The sequence below is a fragment of the Lynx rufus genome, unplaced genomic scaffold, assembly GCF_022079265.1.
Source record: "Lynx rufus isolate CCGP_SWC_20201006 ecotype Redwood Valley unplaced genomic scaffold, mLynRuf1.p SCAF_14, whole genome shotgun sequence".
NCBI lineage: Eukaryota > Metazoa > Chordata > Mammalia > Carnivora > Felidae > Lynx > Lynx rufus.
The window spans coordinates 15,941,875-15,956,503 of NW_025814828.1; the positions used below are offsets into that span (position 1 = coordinate 15,941,875).

The 14,629-nt window shown below is 42.1% G+C and overlaps 1 protein-coding gene across 1 annotated transcript in view; it reads right to left on the reverse strand.

Moving 5' to 3' along the window:
• Positions 1 to 14,629, reverse strand: part of MAP7D2 (MAP7 domain containing 2) — a 53,860-nt gene that overhangs the window by 23,967 nt on the left and 15,264 nt on the right. The window contains exons 5-6 of the mRNA XM_047076367.1: positions 10,419 to 10,573; positions 7,047 to 7,174 (exon numbers count right to left, since the gene is read on the reverse strand). Coding sequence (XP_046932323.1) covers positions 7,047 to 7,174; positions 10,419 to 10,573 — 283 coding nt within the window. The remainder of the gene's footprint in view (positions 1 to 7,046; positions 7,175 to 10,418; positions 10,574 to 14,629) is intronic.

Sequence of the window (14,629 nt, forward strand, 5' to 3'; positions counted from 1 at the left end):
AAATTCAAGTTAGTTAACATACAGTGTAGTATTGGTTTCAGGAGTAGAACCCAGTGATTCATCACTTACATATTATACCCAGTGCTCATTCCAACAAGTGCCCTCCTTAATGCCCATCACCCATTTTACTAAAAAAATAAAAATAAAAATAAAAATGTCATGGTCATGGAGAAGAAAGGCTGAAGAGCTGTTCAAAGTTAAAGGAGACTAAGGAGACAAAACAACTAAATGCAGTGTGGGAGCCAGTGTTGGATCCCGGACTGGGGAAAAAGTGTTATAAGCGATCTCGCTGGGACAACTAGCAAAAGTTGCATATAGACTGTAAATTAAGTAACAATAACATGTCAAAATTAAATTTTCTGATTTTTATAATTGTACTGTGGTTACACAAAAGAACCTCTTCATTCCTGGGGGTAAAGGGTCATGATGTCTTCAACTTACTCTCAAATGTTCTGGGGGAAAAAAATCAGTGTGTGTGTGTGTGTCTAGAGAGAGTGAACGTGAGTGAGTTGGGGGATGGGAATGATAAAGCAAATATGGCTAAACATTAATAGGATGAAAGGCATACAGGAATTCTCTGTTCTAGTCTTGCAATTCTTCTGTAGGGCTGAGAGGATTTAAAAATAAAAAGGTGGGGCACCTGGGTGGCTCAGTCAGTTGAGCATCTGACTCTTGGTTTGGGTTCAGGTCATGATTTTACAGTTCATAAGTTTTGAGCCCTGCACCGGGCTCTGCACTGGCAGCACAGAGCCTGATTGGGATTCCCTCTCCCTCATTCTCTGCCCTTCTCCTGCTCTCTCTCTCTCAAAATAAAAAAAAAAAAAAAAACAACACTTTTTAAATAAAAAATAAATAAGCTTTTAAAAACTGATCTAAACTCAAATTATCCTCTAGTAAAACTGAAAAAGTACAGGATTATAGACTGGATAAATGTATAAGTATGGCTATGAGGAAGGAGCATAAGTTAACATTTGTGATTATCCTTTTCAAGAAAAATTGCAGATAAGAATGTAAAAACTTATTTGAGAACAATGGTGGTGGCAAAAACAACTGGTAAACTGTCAAGGCAGGAGCCCCGATCCACAGTAGACACTCATCTGTAGGCAGGAGTAACCACGCCATATATGCAGATGTATACAATGATGCCCAGTAATGACTGATTAAACATCTTCAACCATTGAAGGAATAGGCTGGCTCCAGGAATCTTCCATGAGCCCATGATTCTGAGTGGGAGGTACTTATTTGGGGCCATGCTGACAATCTGGTCTTAATTTTTCACTCATGTGGACACACAAAATCTACTTTGTTTCTCAAAATCCGTGATAAAGTGAAGTTAACCTAGGTTCCTGATACAAAATTGATCTCAGGCATGAGATCTCAAAGTGATTATCTTTGGCAGACTGTATTTTCTCGAGACGGTCACAAAAATCTCTCTCCCGACTCAACATGATCTTTGGAGTTTCTTCCCCCATCCCACTGATTCTAGGTTGGCCTGACTGCTGTGACCAATAAAACAGAGCAGAGAAGGAATGCTGTGCCAATTCAGGGCCCAGTACTTAAATGGCCTGACAGCTTTCACTTCCTGTCCTTGGGAGACACTCACTCTTGGGAACACTCCCTCCCTCTTGGAACTCAACTGCATGCTGTGAGATGCCTAAGTCATACGGAGAGGCTATGTGCAGGCACTCTTTTCTGGTTGTCAGCCCCCACTGAGCTCCAGCCAATAGCCAGCATCAACTGCCAGTCAGGTGAATGGGCTATCTCAGACCTCCAGCTCAGTCAAGCCCTAGGTAACTGCAGCCCCAGGTGACAATGAATCTATGATGGAAGACCACAGGTGAAAACCACCAGGTGAACCCAAGCCAACCTACAGAAAAAACACACAAAAGACCCCAAGAGAGACCCTCTGGTAAGCCAAAGTCACAGAGCTATGAGAATTAATAACAAATGGTTGTTTTATGCTACTAAATTTGGGGGGTTGGGTTGCTACATCAGCAATAGATAACTGAAACATTCCCCAGTGTAATGACCAAGGTGACTCAGAACATATTTCTAACAACCTGAAACCATTAGAGAACATTTCACACTGAAGAATTTGTGAGTACAGGCGGTGCCAACACTCAGAGGCAGGGACGGGCTGGGTGAACGCACTTGGCCACATTGATTTCCTCTCTCTAGGTTACAAGAAGGAAGCTATGCTCCATCCACATCTTTGAGAGTGTTGCTGAAGCTAGTTTTCTAAAACCCATACAAGTACCCAACAATGCAAACAATGGAAATAAACTTGAGCGCTTAAAAGAGCAATGCCATTAATATGCACAGCCATGGAACAGTGGCTTAATTTATCTGAGATCCTGGAGTAGAACAATGTCCTGTCAGAGGCATTTATCACATGACCTGTCTGAGTTTCTGGTTGGGGGTTCAAAGGAACTAACTAAACCACCATTCAAAGCCACATTCCTTCCAGTATTCTTTAAAGATCACACACACTTGGTCTGCACAGAGAGAAGGAAGGTTGAAAATGCCACTCTGACTGGAATTTATTTTGTGTGTGACATCATTTTAAGAATCAAGCATTCTTTTCCAATATCGAGCGTACAAAAAATATTCATAAAATCTGAAGGTATGAAGAATGAGATAACAAATACCCATACACCTAACAACTAGTTCCAAAGAAAGACACTATAAATATGCTAGAATTTCCCGTGTGCCCTTTCTTGACCTCCTCCCTCACACCCCACTCAGAGGCCATCATTACTTTGCATTTTATATCTGCCATTTTCTTTTTCTAAAAATCATTTTAGCACATTTATATTCATGAAAACAAGCTGGCTAGTTTTGCACATGTGGGACCTCAATATAAATGTCATACTGCTGACATTCTTCTACAATTCCTTTTGCTGCTCAACACTATGTTCCTGAGATCTATCCATTGGTTGTGGGCAACTAGGATCCATTCTTTTCCACTGTTGTGGAGTCTGGCTGGATTTTCAAGAACTTATTTACAGTCTACCTGACTTCCCACATTTCTCAGACCTAGTCCATACCCAGTGTGGTTCAGCCATTAATTTTCACCTGGGGAGAAATTATCTCTTTGAGTGTCTTAAAAACCAAGAAATTTTTGCTTCTCCTTAGACCTCTCAACTTGGTAATTCTGATTTAGAGGTACTGGAGCAAACTCCTGTCCCCAGGGAACTTCCTTTTTTTTTTAAATTAACTTGTTTTATTTCTTATTTTTTTAAATTGACATCCAAGTTAGTTAGCATATAGTGCAACAATGATTTCAGGAGTAGATTCCTTAGTGCCCCTTACCCATTTATCCCATCCCCCCTCCCATAACCCCTCTAGCAACCCTCAGTTTGCTATGGAGACATATTTATGAGTCTCTTCTGTTGTGTCCCCCTCCCTGTTTTTATATTATTTTTGTTTCCCTTCCCTTATGTTCATCTGTTTTGTCTCTTAAAGTCTCATATGAGTGAAGTCATATGATTTTTGTCTTTCTCTCATTTCACTTAGCATAATATCCTCCAGTTCCATCCACGTAGTTGCAAATGGCAAGATTTCATTCTTTTTGATTGCTGAGAAATACTCCATTATATATATATATATATATATATATATATATATATATGTATGTATATACCACATCTTCTTTATCCATTCATCCATCGATGGACATTTAGGCTTTTTCTATAATTTGGCTATTGTTGAAAGTGCTGCGATAAACATTGTGGTGCATGTGCCCCTTTAAGACAGCATTCCTGTATCCCTTGGATAAATACCTAGTAGTGCAATTGCTGGGTCGTAGGGTAGTTCTTTTTTTAGTTTTTTGAGGAACCTCCATACTGTTTTCCGGAGTGGCTGCACCAGCTTGCATTCCCACCTCAGGGAACTTCTTAAGGAGCTAATGATTCAGGTAGTTTTGACAGTACACAAGAAGTCCAGCTGTGTTAGAGTTTACTATTTTTCCTGCTTGCACTAGAGATGACATGTACAGGGCTCTGGAAAACAAGGTCATTCTATTACTTCTTCTTTGCTGAAGCAGCAGGAATATGCTGCAGTACAGTGTAGGAGCAGGTATCCCTCATCCTTTAAAAATTCCCCAGATGAAATACATAGCCCAGAGAGGAGAACGTTTAAGGGAATGATCAGTGAGAGAAAAAAACTCATGGTTGGCTCACAAGAAAAGGGGAGGCAAAGGGCCTGAGTCCTTGGGCAAGAACAGTCCTAGCAACACCCATACCCACCAGCCAATCTGCTCTCAGCCTCCAGACTCTAGTGCCCTTCTAGCTTCCATCGCACAGACACATCCTGAGCACCTACACTGCAACAATAAATCCCATTGGGCCTCACCCTCGTGGCAGTCTAGCAGGAGATGATACAGTGCAAGAAGGCCTGCTCCCTTACTTCATGCAGGGCTCTGTTCAAATGTCACCTTCTCAGAGAAGTCTTCCCTGACCACCATATCCAGCCAGCTACTACTCCCCTCTACCACTCTATCATCTGACCTGGTTTTATTTTTCTTCGTGGAACTTCTCACCACCTGATGTATTTGCCTTTCACTGTTAGGTAAGCTTCACAAGGGCTGAGAACACTGGACAGAGAGGACACACTCTGTAGGCATACGATGAAGGAAGGAAGGAATAATAGGGGTATGTACATGAGGCTCTGTGAGCATGGAGAAAGGGGTAAATTCAGCTTTGGCTGGTTCTGGAAAGGATGACAGCCGAGCTGAGTTCTGAGGGATGAGCAGTTTAAGTTGGACAAGTCTCTCTCCGGACTAGGCCTGCAAGTGTCCTCACCTGCATCCCCAACTCTCCCCCACCTCACTTGCAGCCTATTCTAGTGGAGACTTTTCTCACTTATTTGGAGGTTCTCCAAAACATACGGCACAGGGACTTGCATTCATTCATTCCACAAATATTTATAAAGCACCGACTAGGTACCCATTGCTGTTCTACACAGAGGGGAAGTTTTTTAACATTTCTTTAAATTGAACTGCATTAAAAAAAAGTCTGGGATTTTAAGTCTCTTTGGTCAAAGTGAGCTTTTCATAAAATTCAGATGATATGTCCTTTAAAATATAAAATAGTTCCATACACACACACACACACACACACACACACACACACACACACACATATATATATATAACAGAATACTATTCAGCCATTAAAAAAATGGAATCTTTCCACTTGCAACAACATGGATAGACCTTGAGGTTATTATGCTAAGTGAAATAAATCAGACAAAGACAAACACTGTACTATCTCACTTGCATGTGGAATCTAAAAAATAACCAAACCAAACAAAACCAAGCTCACAGATCCAGAAAACAGACTGGTGGTTGCCAGAGGGGAGAGGAGGGTGGGGGAGTGGATGAAATGGGTGAAGGGGGTCAAAAGGCACTAACTACCAGTTATAAAATCACTAAGCCATGGGAACGCAATGTACAGGAGGGTGACTACAGTTAATACTGTATATTCAAATAGTGCATATTTGAGAGTTGCTAAGAGAATAAATCTTAAAAGCCCTCGCAAAAAAAAAAGAAAAAACATTTATATCTATGTATGGTGATGGATGATAACTAGACTTATGGTCATCACTTCATAATGTATACATGTATCAAATCATTATTTCGTCCACCTGAAACAAATATAACGTTATCTATCAATTATATCTCAATTAAAAAATATAAAATAGTTCCTGAAACACACAATCAAGATTTTCAACATCAAAGAGAGCACAGAGCCCACTGGTAACTTGCTTCCAAAAACTGAATTCTCATCTCTACAGAGGGCAACAATCCCCTTAGTTTACTTTAGTGAAATTTACAATGATGATGATGATGAAACTTGCCAGCTACTCTCCACGCAGGGACCATGATTCAATATCCAGGAAAGACAGGGGTGTAATCTGGAAAACCCCCATATGAACAGGCTTTTCTCTCTGTTAATGTCCCACACTAACACCAGAGTAGTGACATGTGAATGGGGTTTGCAAGAGAGTAACATCACAACCAAAAACAGGCAATATGAGCACAGAAAGAATGCAATGGACTTAAAACAAAACAAAAACTTGATACTATTAACTCAGCAATACCTTACGTAAGGATTTTAATTATAGAAGAAAGATATATCAATAACAGTCTATAAAAACCATAGTGTTCTCTGAACAAAATAATAATAGAGAAAAAGTCTCTGTTAGAAAGCAACAAATTAGAAATATGAACTGACGTCACTCTGAAATATTTTAAACAAATTCCCATTCATTAAATTTGTTTTATCCTATGTTCTTTGAAAAAAATTGATGTACTAAACAAGTGTCACATGATTCTCTCTATATAAAGAGTTTCCCATTTTCCCAAATTAAAATTAAAATCATAGTTCTCTTTCTTTCTCTCTCAATAAGGACAACTGAAGATGTTTCCATTCTACTGGACTGAGTTATTCCCTGAGTCATTCTTGTTGGTTACTGTAAGAAAAGTATTTTAATGACTTAAGAGTGGTTACAGTGTGAATTTGTTTTTCAGTTACACAGTTGCATTGGTGAGTTCATCTAATTCTTAACAAAAAAAATACATAATGGCTTCATTTAAAAAAAAAAACAACAAACAACATACTGCTGATGGTGGCTGACAAGTTATTATTGCCTCTCTGTTGAAGACACAGATGAGGGAAGGAGAGAGTGAGTGCACAAACACATGAAGTTGAGCACCCAAGCACACTGTAATCACTCTAGATGCAGGTGTAAGAGAGTGTCAGAAAAGCAGAATGGAACTGATGGACCAAAGGAGAAAATTCTGAATGATTCATCTCAGTAAATCAGAATCTCATACTTAGCAGGCAACAAGCCCCTGAAGAGCCCATCACTTATCCCAAAGATACACAGACAGTAAATGATATAACTCAAGGTCCAGCATTCCTCCTGCTTGCCTCTTGGACTGGCCACGACTCACGTGGCAGCAGGAAGCATATGCTGCACCGTACAGAGCCCCACCAAACTGCCTTAATGGTCTGACTGTGGCAAAGCAGAAAGATGCTTACTTGGATGTCACTGGAGAGGATGACCGCTTAGAAATGCTTCCTGGAAACTCACATCTTCTCAGAGGAGACCCGAGGCCCACGCTGGGAACGGAAGCTGTTGTTCGAGGGCCTCTCTTCATCTTCTCTGTCTGAAGGGCACATAGAATAGGTCAGCCATGGCCCATAACTGGCAATACTTCTACAATTTCTATAAACACCTCAGATAAAAGTGATACATAGCTTTCTTTCAGAAAGATCTACATGAAGCTACAGTGCTTCCCACAATGGGCATATCTGCAGGGAAGCACCATGAGATCATCATAGTGAGGTCATCCAATAAAAAAAAAAAAAAAACCACTTCCGCCCCAAAATGCAAAGACTTTCTATTCTTTGTTCTCTTGCAAAAAGCTGACAACATAACCATGCGATGATTCTGGACATACAGAAACTGGATTACTCAGGGAGGCTGCATGGCTCAGTCAGCTAAGCATCCGAGTCTTCAGCTCAGCTCAGGTCATGATCTCACAGTTCGTGGGATAGAGCCCTAAGTCAGGCTCTGCACTGACAGCTTAAGATTCTCTTTCCCTCTCTCTCTGCCCCTCCCCCACCTCAAAATAAAGAAATAAACCAAAAAAAAAAAAAAGAAAGAAACTCGATCACTCATCATCAGGAAAATGCAAATCAAAACCATCATGAGCTATCACCTCATACCCATCAGAATGGCTAAAATCAAAAACAAAAGAAACAACAGGTGTTCACAAGGATGTGGAGAGAAAGGAATCCTTATGTGCTGTCGGCAGGAATACAAACTGGTGCAGCCACTATGGAAAACAGTATGGAGGTTCCTCAAAAAATCAAAAATCCAGTAATTCCTCTAATGAGTATTTACCTAAAGAATACGAAAACACTAACTCAAAAAATATATATATGTACCAGGGGTGCCTGGGTGGCTCAGTCATTTAAGTGTCCAACTTTGGCTCAGGTCATATCTTGCAGTTCGTGAGCTTGAGCCCTACGATGGGGTCCGTGCTGTCAGTGCAGAGCCTGCTTGAGATTCTCTTTCTCTCTTTCTCCTGCTCTCTCTCTCTCTCTGTCACTCTCTCTCTCTCTCTCTCTCGCTCTCCCTCCCTGCCCTTCCCCCGCTCGCAAACACTCATCCTGTCTCAAAATAAATAAACTTAAAAAAAAAGATATATGCATCCCTAGGTTTATTGCAGTTTTACAACAGCCAAATTATAGAAGCAGCCCAAATGCCCACAGACAGATGAATGGAGTATGTGGCATAAATGTCCAAAAAAAAAAAAAAAAAGAATATGTGGCATATATATATATATATATATATATATATATATATATATAATGGAGTATTAGCCATAAAAGAGAATGAAATCTTGCCATATGCAACAACATGGACCGATCTACAGGGTATTTTGCTAAGTGAAATAAGTCAGTCAGAGAAAGACAAATACTCATACGTGGAATTTAAGAAAGAAAACAAATGAAGAAAGAAAAAAAGAGATAAACCAAAAAACAGACTCTCAAATACAGAGAACAAACTAGTGGTTGCTGGAGAGGGGAGGAGATAGGCCAAAGAGGTGAAGGGGAGTAAGTGTATACTTACTGTGATGAGCACTGAGTAAGGTAGAGAACTGTAGAGTCATTATATTACACACGTTAAACTAATATAACACTATATGTCTGGACTGGAATTTAAAACATTTTTAAAAGAAAAAAACTGGGAAGAGTACAAAAATATATAATCACTCAAAAAAACTACAGGTGGAAATAAATGTGGTTTTTAACACCCAGGACAGTGAGCTGTGGACTCTTAACAGTGTACCTGGTGACTGCAACCCCACAGACTTGTCCCTCTATGTCTTCTCCATGGTCTCTGGTCAGCAAGAGGCAGTAGGCACGGCCTCCGTGCCTGGCATGTAGCGGGGGCTCCACAAGGGTGGTTCCCTTCTCTCCTCATTGCACTTCTCCACAACAAATCCTCATTTGGCCCTCCCGCTCCCACACACGTTAACCCCCTTCCACAGTAATTGACTTTTTAGTAAAACCCAAGGGTCTAACACACTTACTTCTCATGTAAGAACCTCAGGGTCACAGTGGATTCTAAAAATACAAATGGTGGGGCGCCGGGGTGGCTCATTTGGTTGAGCATCCAACTCTTGATGTCGGCTCAGGTCAGGAGCTCACAGTTGCTGAGAATGAGCCCCACACTGAGCTCAGCTTGGAGAGCGGAGCCTGCTTGGGATTCTCTCTCTCACCCTTTCTCTCTGTCTGTCCCCCACTCATTATCTCTTTCTCTCTCAAAATAAATAATCTTTAAAAAATCTTAAAAATACATGTATTATAAAAAATGCCCAATAGTACAGTAATGTGGCATTTTTAAGACAAGTCCACGTGTCGTTTGATGCTCCTTGAGTGAGTGTGGGTTGGTCTCAGCGACCTGTTTTTAATGAACAGCATATGGCAAAACAATGGTATGTAACAGGTGAGATTAGTGCATAAAAGGTGCTACAGCTTTTCCCTTGTGCGTGCACACACACACACACACACACAGAGCATGCGCTCGGTCTCTGTCTCTGTCTCTGTCTCAGATTTCCTGCTCTAGAGGAAGGCAGCTGCCATGTCATTTGGACACTCAAGCAGCTCTATGAAGAGGTACACACAATAGGGAACTGAAACCAGCAGCCATGTGAATGAGCCATTCTGTAAGAGCCCCAGCCAAGCTTTCAGATGACTACAGCTCTGGCCATCATCCTGACCAAACCCTCATGAGAGACCCTGAACCAGAATTACCCAGCTAAGCCATCCTCAATTTTTGACCCAAAGAACCAGTGCAGTAATAAACATTTGTTTTAAGCAGCTAAGATTTGGAGTGATTTGTTATGCACAACTGATAACTAAAAAAAGTAGTATGGTATGTATAATTTCTAAATAAATATACATAATTGGGAGTACCTGTTCAACATTTGTTTTACTGATGGTATCAGTATTATGTCAAAAATGTTTGAAGGCCACTGTTATGGATTGAAGGCTGACCTAGAACCTTAGTTCTAGTCGCCCGCAGAGGCAAGACTGGCCCAGAATCAGACATTCTTAAAAGCAGAGAGAGGACACTCAGAGCATTCTTTTTGACTCCTGTCCTCCGGAGGGCAGGCTATAATAAGGACAAGGTCTTTACGAAGTTGTTCCAAGGCACTAAGATTTAGGAAGATGCAAAAAGTTAAATGGTTTTCCAAGGATGGATGAAATTTTAAACCAAATTCACCACTTGAGCAGTCTCTGGAGATTGATGGAAACAGAGACCCCAGGTTAAGCACAGGGAATAATCACACTGTTAGATAAACCAGTCCTGAGGTGAGTGAGTGGGTTTCAACCTACCGGAGAGGCCTCCGCTCCTGCAGGGGCTCCTTTCCCAGAATCTCCTGTGCCAGATGTAGATGTAGTCTTCTTCCTCTCAGCACTCCGAGTGGGAGAAGACTTGTAAGAAGATTTAAGAGGGCCAGCAGGAGCTACACGAGGATAGGCATGGGATACTAGAGAGTTAAAATATCACAAAGAGACAGGGAGCACAGATGGAAAAAGTAGGGGGAGCAGAGAATTGGGAAGAACACATTTCTGTTAAAATGTGACATGGGCAATGCACATTCTCCAAATATCACCAAACTTTTTCTAGTATATATGCAGAATAGACGCTATCTTGAAAGACTCCCATACTCAATGCTCAAGAGCCCAGTTAATTTCATGAGTTCAAAGTCTGGGCTTTGGAACCAGACAGAACTAGCATTGTCACCAAACAGCTAGATCACTTTGGGCAAATTACTTAACCTCTCTAAACATCAATTTCCTTGTGCAGTTCAAGAGTTAACACAGCAGGCCTGACTACTGTCTTTGGAGAGGCCTACTTACAAGATTGGCCCCTGATCAACACCTGGGAACTTAGATTTCAGAAGGGCTCTTACCCTCTAACTGACCAGTAGCTCACTGTGCCTCTGCTATTTGTACAAACAACATGACTTATTGTGGAATTCGGGTATATAATTGACAGAGGGTGCCTATGTGACCAGCCCTCAATGAAAACCCTGGGCACCGAGTCTCTAACGAACTTTCCTGGTCGGCAACATTTCACATGTGTTATCACAGCTCGTCGCTGGAGGAATTAAGCACATCCCGTGTGACTCCACTGGGAGAGGACTCTTGGAAACTTGCACCTGGTGTCCTCTGGACTTTGCCTGTGTGCCAGTTCCTTCTGCTGATGTGCTGTGCAGCCTTCCATTATAACACATCACGGCTGTGAGTGCCACCATATGCCGAGTCCTAGCAATCACAAAACCTGGGGCTGGTCTTGGAGACACTGATACAATTGATGCGAGAAGCAGGAACTGTGAGCTTGACCCTGATTCACTGACATATGGTAAAAGTGGTGTTTGAAAAACAAAGGCTGAAGGGATGGAGGATGGTGACCTTCTGATGCCTGGTGGCTATGGAGTCAGCTACCATATCACACAGAAGCCAAGCTGTTGTGTGTTGCAAGAGGTGAAATACCTATGCTATTTGAAGATAACCCATCCAACTCCAAGAGCTGGCTTGCTGGATCCCCTGGCTGCTTTTCGCCACACTGGCTAAAGTAAGGGGAAGTAAGGGGAAAAATACAACCCAGGTGATGCCTTTGGTTTTTGTTTTCTCCCTCAAGCGGGAGTGAGGCACAACCTCCTTGTTCTTTGCCATCAGTGGTTTGGCTGGAAATTAAAACTCTAAGTACTGGAACCAGAACAAACCTTCCTACCTGATTATTTTTGTGCTGACTTTTGTATAATGGAGCCTCTGGAAAAAGGGAGACATGACAAGAGAGCAATCTCCAGACAGAGAGATACATATGGAGTTTTAAAAATCAAGCCGGGACTATTACAGATACAGAACACCCCTCCATAGGGCTTAACCTGTGAAAGTATCACGGACACTGGCTGCACCATCTGCATCATAGACAAATGCTCACGGGAAAGAGCTTGTTTTCTGATGGGACCATCTGACATGGGACTGCTGGTCAGCTCTTAATTTCTGATGCAGAGCCTAATTATATTCCTAACTTGTGATTCCTGCCACAGCTGTGAGCTGGGACAGAGTACTCACAGGGAGTATGACCCCTTCACCCAGCCCTGATGATTAGACTCAACACCTGCTGACAAGATTTTTGGTATTTGACTTTCTGGGATGAAAGTTTGTAACAATGGACTGGGAATCTGACTCTACTTCCCTCCCTTCCCTTTCTCCTGCTACGCACACTTGACGAAGGCAATTTGTTAAATGCACCTGTTCCCAAGGAGGGATTGCTTTTTTCTAGGCTATTCATTGCATAAATTAATAAGATTACAGAGATGGCAGTTGATGCAAACCTATCTTGAAATTTTTTTTTGAAAATTCAGGATTTTGTTCCTGAACATGAGTGTCTTTCTGGTTAAGTTAAAATTTTTTGTAAAAATGCTCTTGTCCTTCTGACATTCAACCTTTCCTTATGAAAGGTCATTTTAAAAATAGATGATGACTGAGAAAATGTAAAGTTTCAATTACTGAATGGGGCACGCTGGTAACAATAAAAACAACAACAACAAAACCTAGCACCTGGAATGGTGCCAGGGAGGGGAAGGACATTTGTGATTTCTATTTTCCAGAACTGTTCCTCAGAACTCTCCCTTCTTCTGGAGGAAAAATCATGCTGCCTGTGCCAGCTGCTGTGAGTGCTTCACATTGCAAGTGGACTGCTGAGCCCAAGTTGCATGTGACAGTGGGACCGTGAACCACAGGGTGGGCCAGTTCCTGCAAAGTCCCTAAAGAACACCTCCACATGCTGTCCGCACTCAGCAGGCAACGAACTTGTGTTGTTGACAGAACTGTTTAGAACTGGCCACCTCACTGGGGCGCCTGGGTAGCTCAGTCGGTTAAGCATCTGACTTCAGCTCAGGTCATGATCTCACACTCCATGAGTTCAGGCCCTGTGTCATGCTCTGCACTGACAGCTCAGAGCCTGGAGCCTGCTTCAGATTCTGTGTCTCCCTCTCTCTCTGCCCCTCCCCAGCTCATGCTCTGTCTCTCTCTCTCTCTCCCTCCCCTCCTCAAAAATAAATAAAAATGAAAAAAAAAATGAAAAAGTAAAAAGAACTGGCCACCTCAGGCAGTCCCTCTGAAAACAAGGACCCAACTGAATTCCTTGGGCCAGATTAAGAACCCTGGGGCGGGAAGACCCTTGGTGGGAAAGACACAAAGGGGACAGGTTGCCCTGTGGTGGCCAACCAATGTATGTCCTGCTGGGGGCTCCCCAACACTGTAAACTGTCTCCAGGGGACATGTGTGCCCTCAGGGATTATATTTCTTAAGTTCTTACTGTGATACTGCCTCAGCCCTGAAAGACTCTGGGACAGCTTCGCCTTACTGGTCATGGCCAGGCTGGGCTGGACCTGAACTGATGCCTTGGGCCAGGTTAAAAAAAAGAAAAAAGGTTCATAGAGAAACTTAGGGAGGAAGTTACCTGGCTTTGTAAGACAGACCTTTATGGCTAATGGTCTGTATTTTAACTGGCTAAGTTCAGAACCTCTAAAGGGCGTAAGTGAGGTCAATACCATAGATTGGCCTCAGCCTGCTGTATAGAATCCTGCTGATGACAATTCTGCTGTAATGGTGCCTTCAACAAGGACCAAGGGGATAGACTGTGCAGAAAAGAAATACATAGCAGGTCTGACTGCTGTCATTGGAAAGGCTGGCTTACAAGGTTGGCCCGGGCATCAGGGAATCTGGATTTCGGGAGGGTTCCCACCATTAACTGGTAAGAGTAACTAGCTCACTGTGCCAAAGCTGTTTGTACAAATAGCATGATTTATCCTGAACACTTGCTTTCCTTCTGACAGTCTGGAATTTGGGTATGTACCAGGCAGGGGGTAGCTATGTGACCATCCTCCAATAAAAACTCCGGGCAGTGAGTCTCTAGTGAGCTTCCTTGTAGGTAACACTTCATACATGTCACAACTCATTGCGGAGGAATGTGCCCTATGTGGCTCCAGTGGAAGAGGACTCTGGAAGCTTGTTCCTGGTCTTTCCCAGACTTCATCCTATGGCCTTTTCCTTTTGCTGATTTTGTTCTGTAGCCTTGCACTGTTATAAATCATAGTTGGGAGTACTCCTAGAGAATCACTGACCCTTCAAGTGGTCTTGAGGACTTCCTGACACATTCCTTGTTCTCAAAAGGGAGACCTTCCTACTTCTCAGGCATTTTTTCCATTTAAGAGATAATTCATGTACCACAAAATTATCCTTTAAAAAGTTCACAATTTAGTGGTATTTAGTATATTCACAAGTTGTGCAATTATAACTACAGTTAAATTCCAGAACATTACCCCCAAAACAAACCCTGTACCCATTAAGCATTCATTCCCCTTCCCCATTCCCTCAGTCCCTAGCAACCACTAATTTACTGTCTTTCTGGATTTGCTTATTCTGGACAATTCATATAAATGGAATCACAGAATTTGTAGCATTTGTGTCTGGCTTCTTTCACTGAGCATAATGTTTTCAAGGTTCATCACATAGCATGTATCAGTACT